Genomic DNA, 21,491 nt, shown 5'->3' with positions numbered 1-21,491 from the left:
AATAGAACTCTACTTTCATTGACCCAAGTGCACAAGTGCAACCAAACTATGTCTCATACATGCTCAAGAAACTGCATTCATAAATCTGAGTAAACCTTGATGTACCTTTAATAACAACTTGACTTCTTTGTTAATTCAGGTCTTTGTATATTACCAGGACCTGGGTTTGTTTCATTATCACCACTATAATTCCCATCAAAACGTAGCCCTGACACCCCTCAACATTTCCCACTCAGATTGGTAATGGTACGACCCATCTGTCACTGATTCAGATCATCACTAAAAAGCCTAGCATTACAATCTAAGCTAATTATTTATTCTGAACATGCTCAGTTGCTCTGTCAGTGCAGTAGGGAGAGGTAATTTTGGATGAAAATTTTGAAAAATACCCACTTACGATTTTCAGATCTTGAAAAAACAATTACGTGCATACTCGGCAGAGACTTGTTCATCAACCTGTCAAGTTTCATCGATATCTGCTGCAGAATTTCTGAGAAAATGTTGGAGATGGAAAACAGCGAAAAATGGACATTGACAAAACCGGTTTTAGAAAGTCCCCCATTTTTTTAATGAATGGTTAAAAGGCAAACAATTATGACCTGTCATATGATCAGATATGCAAAACCACAACAGAATCAGGCACCTAACATATACAACCATCATTTCATCATAAATATGTATATATAGTATATATAAAGCATTTAAACAAATGGTAGATAGTGGTGTATTTTGAATTAAAATATAAAAAAACTTGACAATGATCTGACAACCGTCATACCCAGTTTGAAACAAATTTCCAGAAGTCCATTTTAGTGCATTTTTAAACAAAAGTTGATCAGCAGTTGGCTATCTGTGATCGGATGACAACATTATTGTATGTAGTGTTTATGTATAAAATTTGAAGTGAGTTGCTCAATGCATGGATGAGATATAACATTACTGTAATTTGTAAAAAAACAAAATGGCTGCCAGGCAAGAACCCATTTTCCAAATTTTAACAGGCACTAACAAATGCAAGTGTATATGAATGATGTATGATGACTGAGATCCAGTTCGAGAATCGTAGAAACGCCAATTTTGAGGCATATTTATTGTCATTTGATCATTTTGAATTGAATTATGAACAACAAGAAATAAATATGTATGAATGTAAAAGCAAGAAAGATTGAGTTTTAATTGAATCACAAAAAACAAATGCATGTGAATACGTAGGATGTTTTTGATGTGTTAAGTTTTAAGGTAATCTGTCCAGTCATGTCTGAGACATACATAGGAATGAATGCATGGACAAACAAAAACTATCCTCCTTTATGACTATGTCCGAACAGACACAATAGATATTATTATTAAATAATTGTTGTAATTACTGTATTCAACACTACAAAAAGATACAATAGAAAGAATTACTAAATACATGTACATATTGTTATATCTCCACCATCATACCATGCAAGTGATATAAGTACATGTATTAAGTACACTGGCATTGAAGTGTTGATCTAAAACAAGAAAGTAATTCTGAACACGTCTACATTGTCAATTTGTTTATCATGCTTCAACTGAATTTTACACTGATTCAAATTTGGTACAATTAAAGATTCATTACATTCAAACAATCCAGAAAACAAATAATTTGAAGTAGTAATTTTTTTTGGAATTTTTTTGTCATTGGAAGTAGAAGTGTGACTCCATTCATGTTGTCTGTACACTAATGGTTTATTAGTTATATGTGTCAGCAAATGCGGTTTCAGATGCCTTGACTGCCTAAAACTCTCCTCACATTGTTTTGAATGAAACTGTTTCTCATGTCTTCGCATGTGCTGTTTTAGATTACCAAATAGACTAAATCTTTTATTGCATTGTTGGCAATGAAAAGGTTTTTCACCGGTATGTGTTCGCGTATGCCTTTTAAGATCACATGACTGATAAAAACTTTTCTCACAGTGTTGACACTGAAAAGGTTTATTACCAGTATGTGATAACGTGTTGTTTTAGATGGCTTGACTGAATGAAACTCTTCTCACAATAACGGCAATGATATGGTTTATCACCTGTATGTGTTCGCATATGCAGTTTTAGACTATCAGACTGACTGAAACTCTTTTCACACTGTTGGCAATGAAAAGGTTTTTCCCCGGTATGCGTTCGCGTATGCTTTTTAAGATCACATGACCGATAAAAACTTTTCTCACAATGTTGACACTGAAAAGGTTTATCACCAGTATGTGATAACATGTGTTGTTTTAGATGGCTTGACTGAATGAAACTCTTCACACAATAACGGCAATGATATGGTTTCTCACCGGTATGTGTTCGCATATGCAGTTTTAGATTATCAGACTGACTGAAACTCTTTTCACACTGTTGGCAATGAAAAGGTTTTTCACCGGTATGTGTTCGCGAATGCCTTTTAAGATCACATGACTGATAAAAACTTTTCTCACAGTGTTGACACTGAAAAGGTTTATCACCAGTATGTGTTCGCATATGTTGTTTAAGTTCATTTGGCCGATAAAAATTCTGTTTACAGTGTTGGCAATGGAAAGATTTAACACCTGTATGTGATAGCATGTGCCGTTTTAGATGACTTGACCGTGTAAAACTCTTTTCACAATGTTGGCAAGGAAAAGGTTTAGTGCCTGTATGTGATCGCATACATGTATGTTGTTCAAGATCACTTGACTGCCTAAAACTCTCCTCACATTGTTTTGAATGAAACTGTTTCTCATGTCTTCGCATGTGCTGTTTTAGATTACCAAATAGACTAAATCTTTTATTGCATTGTTGGCAATGAAAAGGTTTTTCACCGGTATGTGTTCGCGTATGCCTTTTAAGATCACATGACTGATAAAAACTTTTCTCACAGTGTTGACACTGAAAAGGTTTATTACCAGTATGTGATAACATGTGTTGTTTTAGATGGCTTGACTGAATGAAACTCTTCTCACAATAACGGCAATGATATGGTTTATCACCTGTATGTGTTCGCATATGCAGTTTTAGATTATCAGACTGACTGAAACTCTTTTCACACTGTTGGCAATGAAAAGGTTTTTCCCCGGTATGTGTTCGCGTATGCTTTTTAAGATCACATGACCGATAAAAACTTTTCTCACAATGTTGACACTGAAAAGGTTTATCACCAGTATGTGATAACATGTGTTGTTTTAGATGGCTTGACTGAATGAAACTCTTCACACAATAACGGCAATGATATGGTTTCTCACCGGTATGTGTTCGCATATGCAGTTTTAGATTATCAGACTGACTGAAACTCTTTTCACACTGTTGGCAATGAAAAGGTTTTTCACCGGTATGTGTTCGCGAATGCCTTTTAAGATCACATGACTGATAAAAACTTTTCTCACAGTGTTGACACTGAAAAGGTTTATCACCAGTATGTGTTCGCATATGTTGTTTAAGTTCATTTGGCCGATAAAAATTCTGTTTACAGTGTTGGCAATGGAAAGATTTAACACCTGTATGTGATAGCATGTGCCGTTTTAGATGACTTGACCGTGTAAAACTCTTTTCACAATGTTGGCAAGGAAAAGGTTTAGTGCCTGTATGTGATCGCATACATGTATGTTGTTCAAGATCACTTGACTGACGAAAACTCTTCTTACATTGTTGACAAATGAAAGGTTTCACATCTGAATGTGATACCATGTGATGTTTTAGATGACTCTGCCAACTAAAACTTTTTTCACAATTTTGACAATGGTATGGTTTATCACCTGTGTGTATTCGCATATGCTGTTTCAAATTACCGGCCTGACTAAAGCATTTATCACATTGCTGCTTTAGATGACTTGACTGACTAAAATTCTTCTTACATTGTTGGCAATGAAAAGGCTTACCACCTGCATGTGTTCGCATACATGTACGTTGTATTATATTACTCAAACAGTTGAAGCGCATCCCACATTGTTGGCAATGAAATATAACGGTATCTACTTGCTCATACATGCTTTCCAGATATAGTGAAATTTTCTCAAGTTCAGGATGACATTTACTTCAACTGCTACAGATGATATGCAGGATTGTCAGACTTTACTGGTTTTCTTCTTGACTATTCTCTATGCTTGGTATGATAATAATGCTCTTCATTATGTCAAATGCAACTTTCAAATCCTGAACATGAAAAAAAATGACACAATTTCGCACTGTTTCAATAAGACCTACAATGTAAATTGCAATGATGTAGCAGATACACAAAAATTGTTATGAATATTAATGCACCATCACATGCACAAGATATTCACATTGAACAGAAAATATTGGCTTTTATAAGTTGTTCTACATCATTAAAACCTCTTGCTGATAGTGTCCAGCATTTGTTACCAGTTTACAGAGAGGTCAAAATGAAACGACAATATAAGTCCCTCTCCAAATTGACTAGCACGGATACAATTTTTCAGGGGTATGTCCGTCAGATGTCCAGTCGGTCTCACCCACATACAAGCCTTACAACAAACTGAGACACAGAGTGATATCTATCGCTTCAACAAATGTATTATCTTTTACACAATAACAAATGCACTGCCCAAGTATACACTAGCAGAGAATAACAACTCCTCAATTATAATAGAGGGTGCACTAACAATTGGGTATATTCAACGCTAAGGAATAGCAATGTTAGACCATGCAAGATTTCAAACTACGTAGGGGTTGCTCACACGCTTGACAAAAGGAGCATGAATCAAATCAATGCAAATTGAGTTGACCTGTACTTTGCGAGTACCAACAAATGACAATAGGTCAAAATATGAGAAGGAGCAAAACCCTATGTAATTTACATAAAACGGTTCAAATGGTCAGCACTTAGCAGTGTGATATACACACTACAAAAATATTAGCTAAGGTATAAAGTGATAACAATATAATAATCGCTCAATGATCAGCTTGAATATTATACAAGAGATCCAAAACAAAAATCGTACAAATAAATGTAATAACTCATTACAATAGCATGGTGGGATATAACAGGGAGAGTTTGATCTGTGTTCTTGTTATAGGAGGTTCACTGATGCCTCACTTTGGTGTTCAAAACGTTGTAGTAGTAGTACGAAAGAAACACACACACACACGTCCATACATTATTACCCATAATGTTTTATGATTGTTCAAATATATCTCAAATTAAACTAATTATTTTAACAACATTAAATATATTCCAATTCAATTTTCATGAAGGAAATAAATATTTTGCATATAATAATTTTTGAAATGTTTTGTACACAAACAATGACTATGGAATGAATTATAAAACCCCAATTCATGGAAAACTATATTGCTATATGTTTGTGCCCTTGCGTAAATCAATGACCATGAATAATTGAATTACTTTGTCAATGAATGACCATAATTGACCATGACCGACCACTGACTGTCACACCATTCATTATAGATTATGGTTGTTTCACTGTCAACCTATGATAAGAGAGTCATTGACCGCATTTTGACCATGTCCAAACTGTGGTATATCGCGTTATTTTGGTCAACATGAAAGCTGGGCAAGGGGTCGACATAGCAACCACGGTTGTATTAAAGTCCTGATTTATAATTAAGGTCTCATGCCACTAAAGTGGTACAATGAACTTAACTCGGTACTGAAATCTACAAATACAACACTATCAGATATTGACAATAATGAGCTAAAATCATCACAAATGTCACGGATATATGATAAAATAAAAAATGTATTTAAAAAGCATTGGATTAACTCAATTAATGATGATAACAGACAAAACACAAATCCAAAAAACAAACTGAGGACTTACAAAAAATTTTAAACTTCATTTTGGAAAACTACTTAATTAAGCTAAAAAATAAAGAACTGAAAAGTACCCAAACTAAATTCAGACTGAGCAATCACAGTTTAGAAATTGAAAAAGGAAGACAACAGAATCAAAAGTAGCGACAGAATCTGCAAATTGTGTAATAAAAATGATATTGAAGATGAACATCACTTCCTCATAATATGCCCAGTATATAGTAAAGAGAGGGTTGTTTTATACAATGAAGCTGAAAAGATTATTCCTGACTTTACTAATCTCACACCTGAAAATAAATTCATAAAAATAATGTCAAATAATAACTTAGCAATTTCTCTGGCACAATATCTGAAATACAGCTTTGCTATTAGACAGCAGCACCTACTTAGTCATTGACTTTTTTTACACCTATTCATTGGGTTTTTGTTTTTATATTCAGTTTATAGTTTTTTGTTGGTGTTTCATTTTACTTTATTATATATTTCCGTTACTAACTTCAATTTAGTCTGTTTTTGGTTGTCTTTAAACTATTAGCCATTGTAATTTGATTAATTTGTATCTGTAATTTTTTTTGTTGTTGTTGTAACCTTTAACCTCCTTCAGTAGGTTGTTATGAGTTAATAAAATTGTTGTTACTAATCAACCAATGACAATTAATTTAAATGCCTTGCAAGAACCAATGACATTTTTTAAATATTTTTTGTCTCAGGTGCTCCCTGTTTGAGGGCGTGATAACCCTGGTCAAAGGTGAGACCAACATGTGGCTATTTGTTAACTACTTAGCGGCTGTGTACCTGTGGGTTTATTCTGTGTGTATTTGGATGTTCTAATCTTGGTGTTTTTCCAGTAATTTCCAATCCAAATACAGTCTTGTTTACTTGAGATTCACAAGAGTTTGAGCTGGCTAACATGTTAGTTTTTTTCATGAGGTTGATTATTGGCATGTTTATTTCCCATTTTTGAGCCATAATTATCATTTTCATATAGCAATCTCGTCATATGTTAACATTGTCGTCTATGGAGTTTCAATTAGTATGAGCCCTGAAAACGACTGACTGAATTATTACGAGGTCAGCCGGGAAGACACGAGAACAATTAGATTTTTGTCTTGTTTGTATAATTTCTCAATAGCTTAGACAGAGAGTAATTACAGTTGTACTTGCCTTTGAATATCCCTGTTCGACTAAAGATGCGTCTTAATTTACAAACACACAGTTCCCTTGAATCTAGAAGTTTATCTGCAACAACAAGCATCCGTTCTGGGATCACGCTTTCCACTGAGGTCAAAAAATATTCACTGACTTAGGGAGCTTGCCAATAGAACCAGTAGTTCATTGTTACGCCCACTGGTGGCGCCTTTTATCCCAATCAAGGAAAAAAGTATATCGGAGAGAATGTATATCGCCGTAATCGTCGTTGTTGATTGTTAATAATTCTTAATGTGTACATGTACATGATAACTTCAGTAATTTTAATCTAAAAAATATCAAGAAGATAATATTTGGTAATCGTAGTCCTAAATAACTATTAAAAATAATTTTAATAATTAAAATACAATGTAACCATATTTTACATGATTCCTGTTGTTGTATTAACATTTTTTAATAATTATTTACCAAATATTATCTTCTATATGTCATATTTATCAGTCCGAGCAGCGTTTATTTATTTATAAACTACTATTACGATTTTAAATAATATCAAACATAGTCACTTTTTTCAGAGTTTGAATCGAAGTTCTGTGTGAAAATATCATGCGAAAATTGTGAAACTAGTAGTCAAAACTGTCTATACTTGACTGATCCCATTGTTGATATCCATTCAAAAATCACTGGTCCCATAATGGTACGTGTTTCATTTATATTGTCATCATTGTATCTCTCAAATCCCATGGGAATACTAGACTGGGTTTCAATGTCAACTTATGGATGAAATGTAAGGAGTAATTCCTAATAAACATTTGCACCAATACAATACATAAACTATCTTAGCAGAAAACAAGATGTCTGGTAATCAATATAAGCACGCCTATGAATATCTCTTCCAGTAAAAAAAAACATGTTGATTGAGATCTAAAGCCAGTAGAAAATTTATGTCTGTCTAGTCCAAATTTATAAAAACAAAAATACAAAAGACAAAATGTTGCACTTAAAAATATGTATACTCTATTTGACATGCAGTTCACGCAGCAATGGGGGGGGGGGGGTCTTATAGCATTTCATTGTCAAAGTTAATTATTTCCGAAAATCAAAATCAATGAATGTGACAGTATTTGATAGTGTAGACACAGTTGTGACTGAACGAGTATAGTTATCTTACTATTTTGTCAGTTCAAATAACGCACCGAGGAAGTTCTTCAGCCAATCGCTATTAAATATTTGAATTTTTCGTAAAATAAGGAACAGTTTCCTGTTTTTAATATTAATAATTAGAATATGCCACGATATAACAAAACCATTTCTATATACCAAGCATTATATAATGTTACCAGGTTTTTGTTAGTCACTGTATATGTAAATATTTACACAAACCGTTATTTTCACAATGCGTTTTCATGAAGTAATGCATTTGTTTGATATAAAATAGTTATAAATTTGTAATGGCGATTGAAAACCACTTGACTGATCATAAATAAGCCTTAATATGGATGAATACCACCCATATAGAATTCCACTGTGGTCAGTCAACCTTTAACACTGGCTTGCTTTCACATTTTAGTGATCATACTAATCTGTCCAGGCGTAATGTAACTGTCCAAGTCGAAAATACTTAGTTGTTGACAGTGTACATAACGATACTTGAACGGCTTAGGTATTAACTATTAAAAGTTGACGACAATACCTCAAGCATTTTACATAATTCCTGTTGTGTATTAAATGTGAAAGACTTTCAACGCCGGGAGTTGGATCACCCATGGAGGTAAACAAATGTTTTTTACCTCCACGGACCACCCAAGACGAAAGAAATCACTGCAGAAGCTAATCTGAAATTTGCTACATTTGTTCTTGCTGAATTTAAAAGTAGACCGCTTTTCGGCCTAGAATTTCATAACAATGTCACCTTTCTCCAAAAAATCGCAATAACGAACGAAAGTATATTCGAAAAGAAGTTTCAAATAAAAACTAACATTGTTTAGTAGCAAATGGTCACGATTGCGCAATCCGTTCATGCTTCATTTAACAATTGTTGAATATTACTCAGTAGTGAATATAATAACTACAAAAAATGAATTTGTTGAATTGTTATGAAATGCAAATAAAATTCAACTTAGTTTCATTGTAAGCGAATGATTTCGGTCACATATTATAAACGCGGGATGCTCGAGGATATCCGCCATGTTTTGCATGAGTTGACCTGAAACAGATTCTTTGACCTGATAGGTCAAATCGCTAATTAACCAATCAAAACAATGGATATGTTAATGTTATTGAACGCAACGCCGAAGAGATTTGCCGATGTTGTATTTGGATCATTTGGTTTGGATTTTAACAGAGAAAAAGGCATGAGGTTTTTAAATAAAAAAATGAGTTGTTTTCAAAAGATAAACCACAGTCCATGGAACAGAAAAACTGTGGATAAACTAACGCTAATTACAATAAACGTTATGTTCTTGAATAGGTGTCAGTGACTACGGTAAAACCTAAATGCCTGAATTCAGTGAGGTTTCTGAATGTCATTTTACATGAGCCGTCGTAAGTCCACATAATAATGTGCAAAATTTCAAAAAACTTTTTATCAATGATTGTGCAACAAATTGCAACTGTATCTATGTGTATTGCAACAACTACTCCTATATCTTTGATTGTATTTGTACATCGTTATTATTTGTCTGTAAGCTGTGAATGTTACAGATGGGTGAATCATGTTGTCTAAAAACAGTGTATCTCTGAATTATGTTTTTACATTATACTTATTAATTATACTTTACTCAAAATTTCTTTATTTTTTACAGTTGAAACCATTCCACTGTCACTGCTATTTTTATTGTGTGTCAACCTCGTATGTCAGTTGAATGTGATTGATGCATCGATAGTTGTATTCTATCCAATTGATTGTGTTTTGTCAATATTCACCCTCACCTGAACAGCAAAATCTGTTACAGGAGAAAACGTGCATATCTATATGTGACAATGAATGATGTTAATAGCAAGAAAACAATGCCAAAAGCATAACACACAGGGGTTCCTATACATAATCATTGTGACTCATAAATTGACCAAAACACATATTTGTCTTCAATTCCGATACTATACACATTCAAGAATGATTAAGCTCATATCTTGTGCATAGTGAATATTTTTTATATTACTATTTTACAGCTTCAAGAATTGTGCATATGCGAAGACTATATGATGTTGTAGTAATTGAGTTATCTGATAGATGGGTCGAGTCTGTCATCTTGAGTAAACTTTACAAATCAAAGTGTAATGTAATCTTTATTTGTTTTCATCATCAAACAACACATGTCCAAGGTCTAATTCTAAACATGTGAAAATAGCTGATTTGTTAGTATTATTTTACAACTAAAACACAGTCAGGTTCCCTAGTGACCTCACTGTTTTAACTGATTCCATGTATTTTTTTTAAATGTCAAATGATCAGCAACAGAAGAACTCATAATTTCCTTATTATTTATACTACTATCAAATAGAAGTTGCACCACAATTCATCTATAATCTATAAATGTTGCCAAAAATAATACATGAAAGACAATCAGCTTCTTTGAAAAATAGGTATATCGGGAGGATATAATAAAAAGTATAATGTTAAAAAGTATAAAATAATACATGAAAGACAATCAGCTTCTTTGAAAAATAGGTATATCGGGAGGATATAATAAAAAGTATAATGTTCTATTAATAAATATGAACCTGTCAGGAATTCTTTCAACAGTAAATGTCAAAAAGGCATTCGGTAGTGTAGAATGAAGCTTCATGCTAAAGGTATTGCAGGGCTTTGAGTTTGAGAAAATGTTATTTGATAGATCGACCCGTTATATAAATACATTTATAGATGAATAGGGGCATAACTTCTGAATACTTTAGACAGGAGAGTGAGACACAGCTCTGTTCATTCTGTGTTTAAAAGTGTGCCTAATATCTATGTGTAATGAATATATTATATCTTTGCAGTTAACATGTCTATTAAAAAAATCAAATCGCTAAGAAACTGTAAGTCAAATTTAAAAGAACCTCAGGTGTGCAGGTCAATTGTGCGACTGCAGATTGATACACTGGTCTACAACACAAAGAAATAGTAGGTATTTATGTTTTGTATAATTTTATACTTATTTTAAGAACGAATAAATTGGGCAAAACATTTCGACGTTTAATGCACTTCAATTAATATACTTCATGCAAACTATTTCTATGTATAGAAGTAGATAGTTGAATTCATTCTCGTAACAAAGGGTGCACAGACAAATTATATGTGTCGTGGAAAGGTATATTGTTCATCATTGTTAATAACAGACCATGCAGGCATTTTTTGATATTGTTATGCACACACAAGTTGCATGTATGAGACAAGAAATGTTGTACTTCATTATAATTTGACAATAACATTTTTGACTAAAATTGATAAAAATATTCACTAAAATTATGGAATTGAAGATATTGTTAACAAATATTAAATATAATTGAGGTACACATACAAAGTATCAAAGCAACTGGAGTAACAGGTCAATAACATTGACCAATCAAAGAAAGCTTAGAAAGAACTCCCGTGTGCTGAGAGTATTGGTGACACATTAAAAATTAATTTAAAATTACTTGAACTTGAGATACTGATGGAAAAGTTCATGCAAATAAGGTAAATAATATGAACAGATTTGAGTGTAAAACTAATAAAGTCTGCACAACGTAAAAGTAATAAGATGAACAAATCTGCGAGAGGTCCACATGTAGTATGTTTTACCAAAAATGACAAAAATATTCACCAAAATTAGAGAATTGAAGAAATCATTACGAAATGAACAAATCTGAGAGAGGTCCACATGTAGTACCTATATATGTAATATCAAAGCAATTGGACTTGCGGTTTTTAACAAGAAGTCGAAAATATCACTTTTTACCAAAAATGACGAAAATATTCACCAAAATCAGAGTATTGAAGATATCATCATGAAATGAACAAATCTAGGAGAGGTATACCCAAGGTAAATATACACTAAGTATCAAGCAATAACATTCGTAGTTTTCAAGAAGAAGTCGAAAAAGTAAAAAGTTGACACTCACTCATATGATAAGCTCCGCTCCACTAAGTCGACAGCGGAGCTAAAAAAATATGACATCGCCTCTCTCAGAGTTTCCAATGATCCACCACTTATGTGTTTGAAATTTCACCATGAGTTCTGCCAGAAAGTCAATTACACATCAGTTTAAAATCTGATAGGACACAAAGTAGAATGTCTAAATAATGTCAAAGCCTCTTTGGTCGTTATTGTTATCTAGACCTGATAAGTGAGTGTTAATCTAAAATATTAGCAATTCTCACTGCAGCACTAATATACACAGTTACGTTAATTAATAAAAGTTACTAGACCACCGGGCATGTTTTCATATTCACCAGCCCGATTTACTCATCTCGAACATACGGAGATCAGGGAAGTAATTTCAGGTATCCACTGGGAAGAAACGTCACCCACGAGTGTCGCTCAAATCGTATACCACACACTCAATTGTGTCAAAAACATTGTCATACAAAGTGGTCCAATTGGCCATGACTCGCGATTCAAGACTACGACTTTTGGTGTGGGAAAAATAAACTTTGGGACGAATGTGCTTCTATTACAGCAAATACAGCATTTAAAAATGTACCGGTAACTGAAAGCAATGTTCAGAGTGGTTTTTGGCACTATATCCGGTCAGACAACAAAATTATAGCATGAGTTGCATGTTTTATCTGTAACAGTACATATTACAGTTGAAACATTAGTAGTATCACATTGATTTCAACCAAAAACTAATCAGGTTTGTACCACGATTCAGTAAAATTTGTTGAATGATACTTGAGAAACAAGTGAAAATGCTTAAAATGTTATAATTAATATGCAAAGAAGGTAGGTCATTAATATACATGGTGTCAAACAAAAACATAGATGTTTACGCATTATCCAAGAATATATATGTACAGTTTCATTAAATTTTGGTACTTGAGTGCTCAAAATCGGCTAATTAATATGCAAATTAGGTTATCAATATACATGTGTGTTTTTTTAAATACATCATCCTAGAACATATGTAAATCAAGACTGATTGAAATCCGTTGAATGTTTTTTTTCAGAACAAATTAAAAATTGGTTAATATGAAAATTAGATAATTAATATGCAAATATTTCAAATACTAATCAGGTCTGCCATCAAAGTCCAGAAATTTTAGGGCAGGATTGGTCAAATAGAAATTTTTTTCAGGGTCCTTATGGTGGGCTGATTGCTAGGCAAGGCGAAATGGTGCTGCAGTTAATGGTTCAAGTCAACTAAAAGTTCATGTAGAATACTAGTAATTTGATGGAAGTTACTTTTATCTAATTTGAATCGTAGAGATTGTTACATTTGGCAAACACTGGCCTCTCCACATATTCATAGGCGAGTTGTCACATCAAGTTCGAAATAATATCCTAGAACAACATTCATTAATAAAAACAACATAGTTGAACTTTGGTGACCTTGCCCTTTGTTATATAATATTTTCCCTTTATCATAGTTTGTTTCAATATAAATATGCATTGTCATAATTAATTTTGAATACAAACAAGTTTTGGGGTTGAAACAAGCAGTCTACCGAATATTGTTGATAGATGCAAGTATCTCACAAAAAAATTGGTGCCTAATTTGTTTAATTATTTAAATGGGACATAATTTCCAAATTTATTCAAAGTAATTCAGATATTTTAGTATAAAAAAATGCCTCATCTCAGGAAAAAAAGTGCTGCATTTAAACGTAAATAGATTCATAAAACATGCAAGATAACAGAAAATTTTAGCTGGCTTTTGCCCAAGTATTTTGTACAGGTGTCTGTCAAAAATTAATGATTTATTGAGACAAATATGAACTGCCTCATTATATTCATTGTGTGACTACTGTATTATTTGAAAAGTAAAATAACGCCCTCTATGAATAGCTATCCAGTGGAGAGAGAAGTCCACAGTACTGTTGCAACCCGAGAATCTACATTTTCAAATTTAGTATTATAAAAGCTCTATCATTCTGTTCTAATAGCTCAAACAAATTCTTGTGAATTTTCATTTGTCGAATGAACTGTTTGTCAAATACAGAATACATATTTTTGAGTAAAATTTTCTTTTCAAAATGTGGATGCAACGTTTTGCTTTTTATGAATTGTTTTTGATTTGATAAACAGATTTTCTATTAGCTTCAGGTCTTTATCAAAGTTTGTCACCCAATTTATAGGAGTGCTTATATTGATTATCTGACATTTTATTGGTAGCTTTGCAAATGTGTATCAGACTGTGCAAAAACTCTCTCCATGAGTTGGGTTTGAAACCCAGTCTAGTATTCCCATGAGATTTGGGAGATACATTACCAAGGATATTATTACAAGATAAATGATCTGCTTCATTGAATCTATACAACAATGCACATTTCCACTGAGATCGGTGACCTTTGATTGTGTATCACCAGTGATCAGTAGAAACAGTCAAAATATCAATTTTTGCATGATATTTTCTGTTGTTCATACTCAGGGAAGACTTTATACTGACGAATGAGGTGACCAAGTTTGATAAAGTTTGGAATAGAATTAGTAAAGTTGTTGTGCACACAATAACAATTATTAACGACGACAACGCCGGACAGAAATTTTATCCTTAATATACCTTTCGCTTCCATCTTTGATGGTACGGGTAAGGTAAAAATGGCTGAATGATTGGGTGACAAACCATGGCATACAAAGGTTGAGAGCTCTTCTAGGCATGTCTGAAATATTATACATCTTCAAAAACACACAAAAACAAACACAACTAAATTGTCACCAATTTTGAATAGAAAAGTAACCCTGCATGTTAAATCATTATACCAAAACTAGTCAACAAGTGACAGTTGATTATAGTCTTATGCTAGGATGTAAGAGCATAAAGTTTATATCAAATGAATCAGCTCAGTCAAAAGCATTATATTGGGGGTATCAACAAATTCGGACCAGACTATTGTACCAACATGAATATACAATGTTTTTAAAATTGGAAGTACATGATGGAAATTTGATCAGACAGATATGGATATTTAAAGAACATGGGATTATCAGTTAATCTGCAAACTCTAGGTTATCTCTTATTGGTTAAAATAATCTCCTATCCCGGATATGCAAGAAACAAAGTGGCAATCAGTCCATCATCCATGAGTTTTCATACCTGTCACTGTAACAATTAAAACTAAATGGGCAAGAGATGTGCAACTTCGAGGTGTGAAACCAAGAAACAAAATGGCCACTCGTCACATTTTGAATAGAAAGAGAACAAAAACAGAACATACATCAGTATCCCAGCATGTTCATCCAGCATACCAAAATTTGGTAAAACAATGCATGTTGAAAATACTGAAATTGTGAGGTGTTGGTCCAATTGGTGAAATTTGGTCCAATTAAAAACAAGTTTGCATGCATAGGTAAACTATAATGACCTGTCATTGTACCAACAGATTAGTCAATGCATTTCCAAAAAATGACTCCAGATATGCAAAAGCGCGAAAAAATGACTGCATGTTGGCCAGTTTGAATCAAAATGAAAAGAAACAGTCATTGTTAATGACACAGTCCCTGTTCAAAATTGTGTGATCTGACATATCAATTTGATGCTGATGAAGTAATTGAGATTAGATTGAAACCATTAATAGGAGATGGATTTGTAATAAATTATGATTTAGTGCCTTTACACGAGAATTGGACATTGGGCAGTCATATTGAATCAAATTACAAAAACAATGTTCATGTTGATGTATCTATTGGTATAGTGTCTTTGTACCAAAATTTAAACAGAAATGTTCATTGCATTTATGGGAAAGTAGGCATGGGTATCATGAAAAACAAAATGGCCACCAGTCACCCATATTAGTTTGAATCACAGAAAAAATATGACGTACACCTATAACCCAACATGTATGATCAACATATCAACTTTGATCTAAATTGGCCTAGCCATCTCTGAGAAATGGCACCAGACATTGACGATTTAACACTTTTACAGGAAATTTGGGTGTCGGTCAGCCATATTGAATCGAATCATAAATATAATGTTGGTACCAATGTATCCCTTGGTATACTATCTTTTTACAAAATTTAAAGAGAAACGTTCATTGCATTCCTGAGAAAGTAGCATGGGTACCATGAACAACAAAATGGCCGCCAGTCGGGCATATGTGTTCGAATCACAGAAAAAGTATGACGTGCATCTATAACCCAATATGTATGATCACAATACCAACTTTTATTCAAATCGGCCTAGTCATCTCTGAGAAACAGCTCCAGACATGTAAAAATGACGATTTAGCACTTTTACATGAAATTTGGGCGTCAGTCAGCCATATTGAATTGAATCACAAAAATAGTGTAGTTGTATCTCTTGGTATACTATCTTTATACAATATTTAAACAGAAACGTTAATGGCATTCAAGAGCCATGAGGCATGAGCATGAGGACCATGAAAAAACAAAATGGCCGCCAGTCAGCCATATTAGTTTAAATCACAGAAAAAATATGACGTTACACCTATAACCCAATATGTATGATCAACATATCAACTTTGATCTAAATTGGCCTAGTCATCTCCGAGAAACTGCTGCGGACACATTTAGGTATCAGAAATAGCAAATTTTACATCCAAAATGGCCGCCATTTTTGCTACGATCATAAAGTAACTTGACACGCATATGTAAGACATTATGTATTGTCTTCATGTAAAATTTAAATGAAATTCGTCAATGGGTGTCCAAGATATAGCTTCGTTCGAACGGTGACAAAAAATAAAAAAATTAGACAGACATCCAACATGTACAACCATCATACAACGTTTGAAATCGAAAGTGTGTCCAAAAGTCTATCATTGAATAAAAGATGATTGGCAGTTTGCTATCTTTAATCAGATGACAAAATTATTGTATGTAATGATTCTGTATAATATTTTAAGTGAATTGTTTGATGCATGTACGAGATATAAGTGGAATTCGTCAAAAACAAGTCATTGTCACGTCCCCGTTCCGTTCATATTTGAGTGACATATACATTCTAAGCAGATCATGACCGAAATCTCAGACCACTTTCAGTCGGCCATTTCAAACCCAATCCAAAAAAAATGACGTGCATCAAGGTCCTATTATGTTTAATGTATGTACCAAATTTGAAAATTTTGATGCATTTTCGGCCTTAAAATGGCCGCTATTCGGCTATCGTTAATCAAATCATGAAAAAAATGTGCATATGTCCCATATAATGTGTGATGTATGAGTGAAGTTTGAACTCAATCGGTCCATGCATGTTCGAGATACACGTGATCACGGACGCATGGACGCACACAGGGCAAAACATAAGTCCCCGTTTTCAGACTACGTCCGAACGGGGACTAACAAAATGAATACCAAGTACCCGTTTTCTTACTTTGAACAGGGTCTAACTAATGCAAGTGTATATGAATGATATTTAATATCCAGTTCTACGATCGTAAAAAACGCCAATTTTGAGGAAAATTTATCAGTCATCTTGAATTTGATTTGAAGAACAAGTAAAAACATATGTATGACATATTGAGATTTAATTGTATCTCAAAACAAATGCATAAGCTAGAATATAATGTTTTTTATTTGTGAAGTTAATCTGCCCAGGCACGTATGAGACATAGCAAACGGATGCATGGACACAGAGGTGTTTTATGACTATGTCCGAACAGACATAAAATATTAATTATTTGCTAAACTAACTGTATTCAACACTCAACAAAAATCATTCAATTATATTGTTACATCTCCACCATGATACCATGCAAGTTACATAAGTATTAAGAAAACTGGTATTGAATTGTTTATCTAAAACAAAAAAGTAATTCTGAACACGTCTACATTGTTAGTTTGTGTATCATGCTTCAACTGAATTTTACAATTACAATTAAAGTTTTCTCACATTGTTTTGAATGAAATTGTTTCTCATGTGTTAGTATGTGGTATTTTAGATTACTCAAAAGACTAAACCTCCTATTGCATTGTTGGCAACCAAAAGGTTTTTCACTGGTATGTGTTCGCATATGTATTTTTAAATTACTGGCCTGACTGAAACTCTTCTCACATTCTTGGCAATGAAAAGCTCTAACACCTGTATGTGTTAACATGTGCTGTTTTAGATCACTTGGCCAATGAAAACTCTTCTTACATTCTTGGCATTGAAAGGGTTTAACACCTTTATGTGATAATGCATGTTTTTTCAGATTACGTGATTTACGAAAACTCTTTTCACAATGTTGACAATGAAAATGTTTATCATCAGTATGTGATAACATGTGTTGTTTTAGATGGCTTGGAAAACTGAAACTCTTTTCACATTGTTTGCAATGAAAAGGTTTCACATCTGAATGTGTTAATGCGTGTTGTTTTAGATGGCTTGAGAAATCAAAACTCTCCTCACAATGATGACAATGAAATGGTTTATCACCAGTATGTGATAACATGTGTTTTTTCGGACTGCTTGGATGAATAAAACTCTTCTCACAATAACGACAATGATATGGTTTCTCACCGGTATGTGTTCGCATATGCAGTTTTAAATTATACATCTTATTAAAACTCTTCTCACATTCCTGGCAATTAAAAGGTCTAACACCTGTATGTGATAATGCATGTTGTTTCAGAAAACCTGATTCACGAAAACTCTTTTCACACTGTTGACAATGAAAACGTTTCACATCTGTATGTGTTAATGCGTGATTTTTTAGATGGCTTCGCCTACGAAAACTTTTCTCACAATGTTGACAATGAAATGGTTCATCATCTGTGTGTATTTGCATATGCTGTTTTATATTATCAGCCTGACTAATACGCTCATCACATTGCAGGTATTGAAAGGGTTTACCATATGTTGTATTATATCACTCAAACAGTTGAAGCGCATCCCACATTGCTGGCAATGAAATAGAACAGTATCTGGTTGCTCAGACATGCTTTCCAAATATACTAAAATTTTCTCAAGTTCAGAATGACATTTTCTTCCACTGCTACAGATGATATGCAGGATTGTCAGATTTACTGGTTTTTCTTCTTGACACAGACTGTCCTTGATGTTTGGTATGATACTCTTCATTATGTCCAATGCAACTTTTTAAAATTATGTTTTTATGTTATTATATTTGGTTCAAATCCTGAAAATGAAAAAAAAAAGTTAAAAGTGATCAGGACAGAATGATAACAAATCTATTTGCGGAAAGATTGTCAATAGGTGATTTTCCTTTCACTAGGAGATCTTGCATATTGCGTGAAATACTCAGATCGAATGTCAGCCACAAAATTTTAACTTGAATTTAATTTATTATAGCTCAATGTAGTACAATCTGATTAAAATCTGATGTAGTGTACGGGCTTTAATTATTTTGGCTATAAACTTATTTTAATTTTATGTTTTATTACTTTTGTTATTAATGCCTTTTTATTTTATTATTTTACTTTGATTTTGATTTTGTGATTTTTTTTAAATTCCGCCCGACATACATCTGAGCCGATGCCTATGTAACGAGATTTCAACGAGACCCACTGTCGACGATTTTAGTCAACGAATCACAGACCTTTTTTCTATAGCGCACATGATGACGTCACTTAATTCTTTAATTCTCTAATATTGGTGAATATTTTTGTCATTTTTGGTAAAAAGTGATATTTTTGACTTCTTGTTAAAAACCACAAGTCCAATTGCTTTGATATTACATATATAGGTACTACATGTGGACCTCTCTCAAATTTGTTCATTTTGTAATGATATTGTCAATTCTCTAATTTTGGTGAATATTTTTGTCATTTTTGGTTAAAATTGATATTTTCTTCTTGTTAAAAACCACAATCATTTATGGTGAAAAATGATATTTTTGAATTCTTGTTGAAAACAGCAAGTCCCATTGCATTGATACGATACGTATTGTTCATTTTCTAATGATAGCTTCTGTTTTTTAATTGAAATGTGCATTGCTAACAGCGGAGCCGAGAGGCTGCTTGTTTTACTTTGTGCTTATCATCGAAGATAAAAAGAAGAAAACTATATAAGTAATTCTAATCTAAAAATTATTGTGTAAGTAGTCATTTTTTTGGATTACCTAGCGCTTTTAGGTTCATGTGCTGCAAGTTAGTGTGCACAGTCCCTCAGCAAATAATTTAGTTTCGACATTTTCCGTGTCAAAATCGCGAAACTATTCGTTTTACGCAAAATGGGAAGTTAGAATTACTAAACAAAGTACAGGACAACAAAGCGGAAATATCCAAGAACCAACACATACCAAAAATTATATCTTAAAATGAATATTCGTAGTCTATTTTGTGTATAACCGGACCGGAAGTGGGAATTTGTTACTACTCTAAACATCCCAAAATATTTTAGTACATGTATATGGTTGTGGCGAATTGTATATATTAGCAACATCGTTCAGAGGTAGATTGCCAAATATCGTTTTATTCATTCTAATTTACATACAACTGTAATAAATCAGAATTACAACACAAAATAAACTCACTAAAAATTCAATAAAATATTGCGAAATACAAACGCTTAAATTCCAGTTCATGCAGTACAAACGTTTCCGTTATACAATCACATGCGGCGCCTCGGTAACATATACGTCAAAAGTAAGTTCTCAATGGTAAAACACTCAAAACTCACTGCATTAGACAAATGCGACGATAAAATATATATCAGATAGTTCTTAACAAATTGTGTTACATAGGAGTTTAAATAGTAGACGTATTACAAGTATTTGATGTCCAACAATATAAACGACATCTCGTGTTCTAATAAATAGAATGTTGCGACCGCTACTTCAAGTGCATGAACTGGCTCAGAATAAATGGAAATATGAAGTCAACTGAAAACAAAATTAATTCTAAATTGTCATCAAATGATGCAGAAACACGAATATTAACTTATGCATACCTCTATTCCGGGGTCAGACTAAAATAACTTCGGAAAACTTGCATCGAATATGCACAACGAAAACTACGTATACATTTGCTTTGAAAATCAGGATCCGGAGATATCGCGACAAGAGGGCGCTATCACAACGTCAATAATTTAGAACTTTTCGATCGTTCTTCTTGGTTCTCCAGTAGTTGTTACAAAGGTAGTAATAGACATTTGCATCAATACAATACAATACATAAACTATCTTAGCAGAAAGCAAGATGTCTGGTAATCAATATAAGCACGCCTATGAATATCTCTTCCAGTAACAAACTTTGGATTGAGATCTAAAGCCAGTAGAAAATTATGTCTGTTGAGTCCAAACAAAAATACAAAATTTTGCATTTTGCAAATATGTATACTCTATTAAATATATGTATACTCTATTAAATATATGTATACTCTATTTAACATACAGTTCGCGCAGTGAACAAAAACATTTTTATATATCAAACATTATATACTGTTTCTAGGTATTTGTCATCACTCACTGTATATGTAAAAATATTTACACAAATTTCAAGCCCTAAAGTTAAGGAGCGAAATTACAGAATTGTTG

The 21,491-nt window shown here is 33.1% G+C and overlaps 1 protein-coding gene and 1 long non-coding RNA gene across 2 annotated transcripts; both read right to left on the bottom strand.

The window, feature by feature from the left end:
• Positions 1 to 1,965: 1,965 nt before the first annotated feature.
• LOC146729464 (uncharacterized) lies at positions 1,966 to 19,075 on the bottom strand. The gene is made up of 3 exons (XM_085495856.1): positions 18,848 to 19,075; positions 18,044 to 18,656; positions 1,966 to 3,863 (listed from the first exon to the last, which is right to left on the bottom strand). Exons 1-3 carry the CDS (start codon positions 19,073 to 19,075, stop codon positions 1,966 to 1,968), a joined length of 2,739 nt encoding a protein of 912 aa, XP_085351982.1.
• LOC146729465 (uncharacterized) lies at positions 3,869 to 7,087 on the bottom strand. Its single transcript, XR_014928299.1, has 2 exons — positions 6,941 to 7,087; positions 3,869 to 4,134 (listed from the first exon to the last, which is right to left on the bottom strand). It is a non-coding gene; the product is annotated as an uncharacterized LOC146729465 (long non-coding RNA).
• Positions 19,076 to 21,491: the final 2,416 nt, after the last annotated feature.

The sequence above is a fragment of the Saccoglossus kowalevskii genome, chromosome 22 (genome assembly GCF_978046115.1).
Source record: "Saccoglossus kowalevskii chromosome 22, keSacKowa6.1, whole genome shotgun sequence".
NCBI classification, from domain to species: domain Eukaryota; kingdom Metazoa; phylum Hemichordata; class Enteropneusta; family Harrimaniidae; genus Saccoglossus; species Saccoglossus kowalevskii.
Note: the sequence above shows the minus strand (reverse complement) of the source record. Positions and strands in the feature narration are given on the sequence as shown.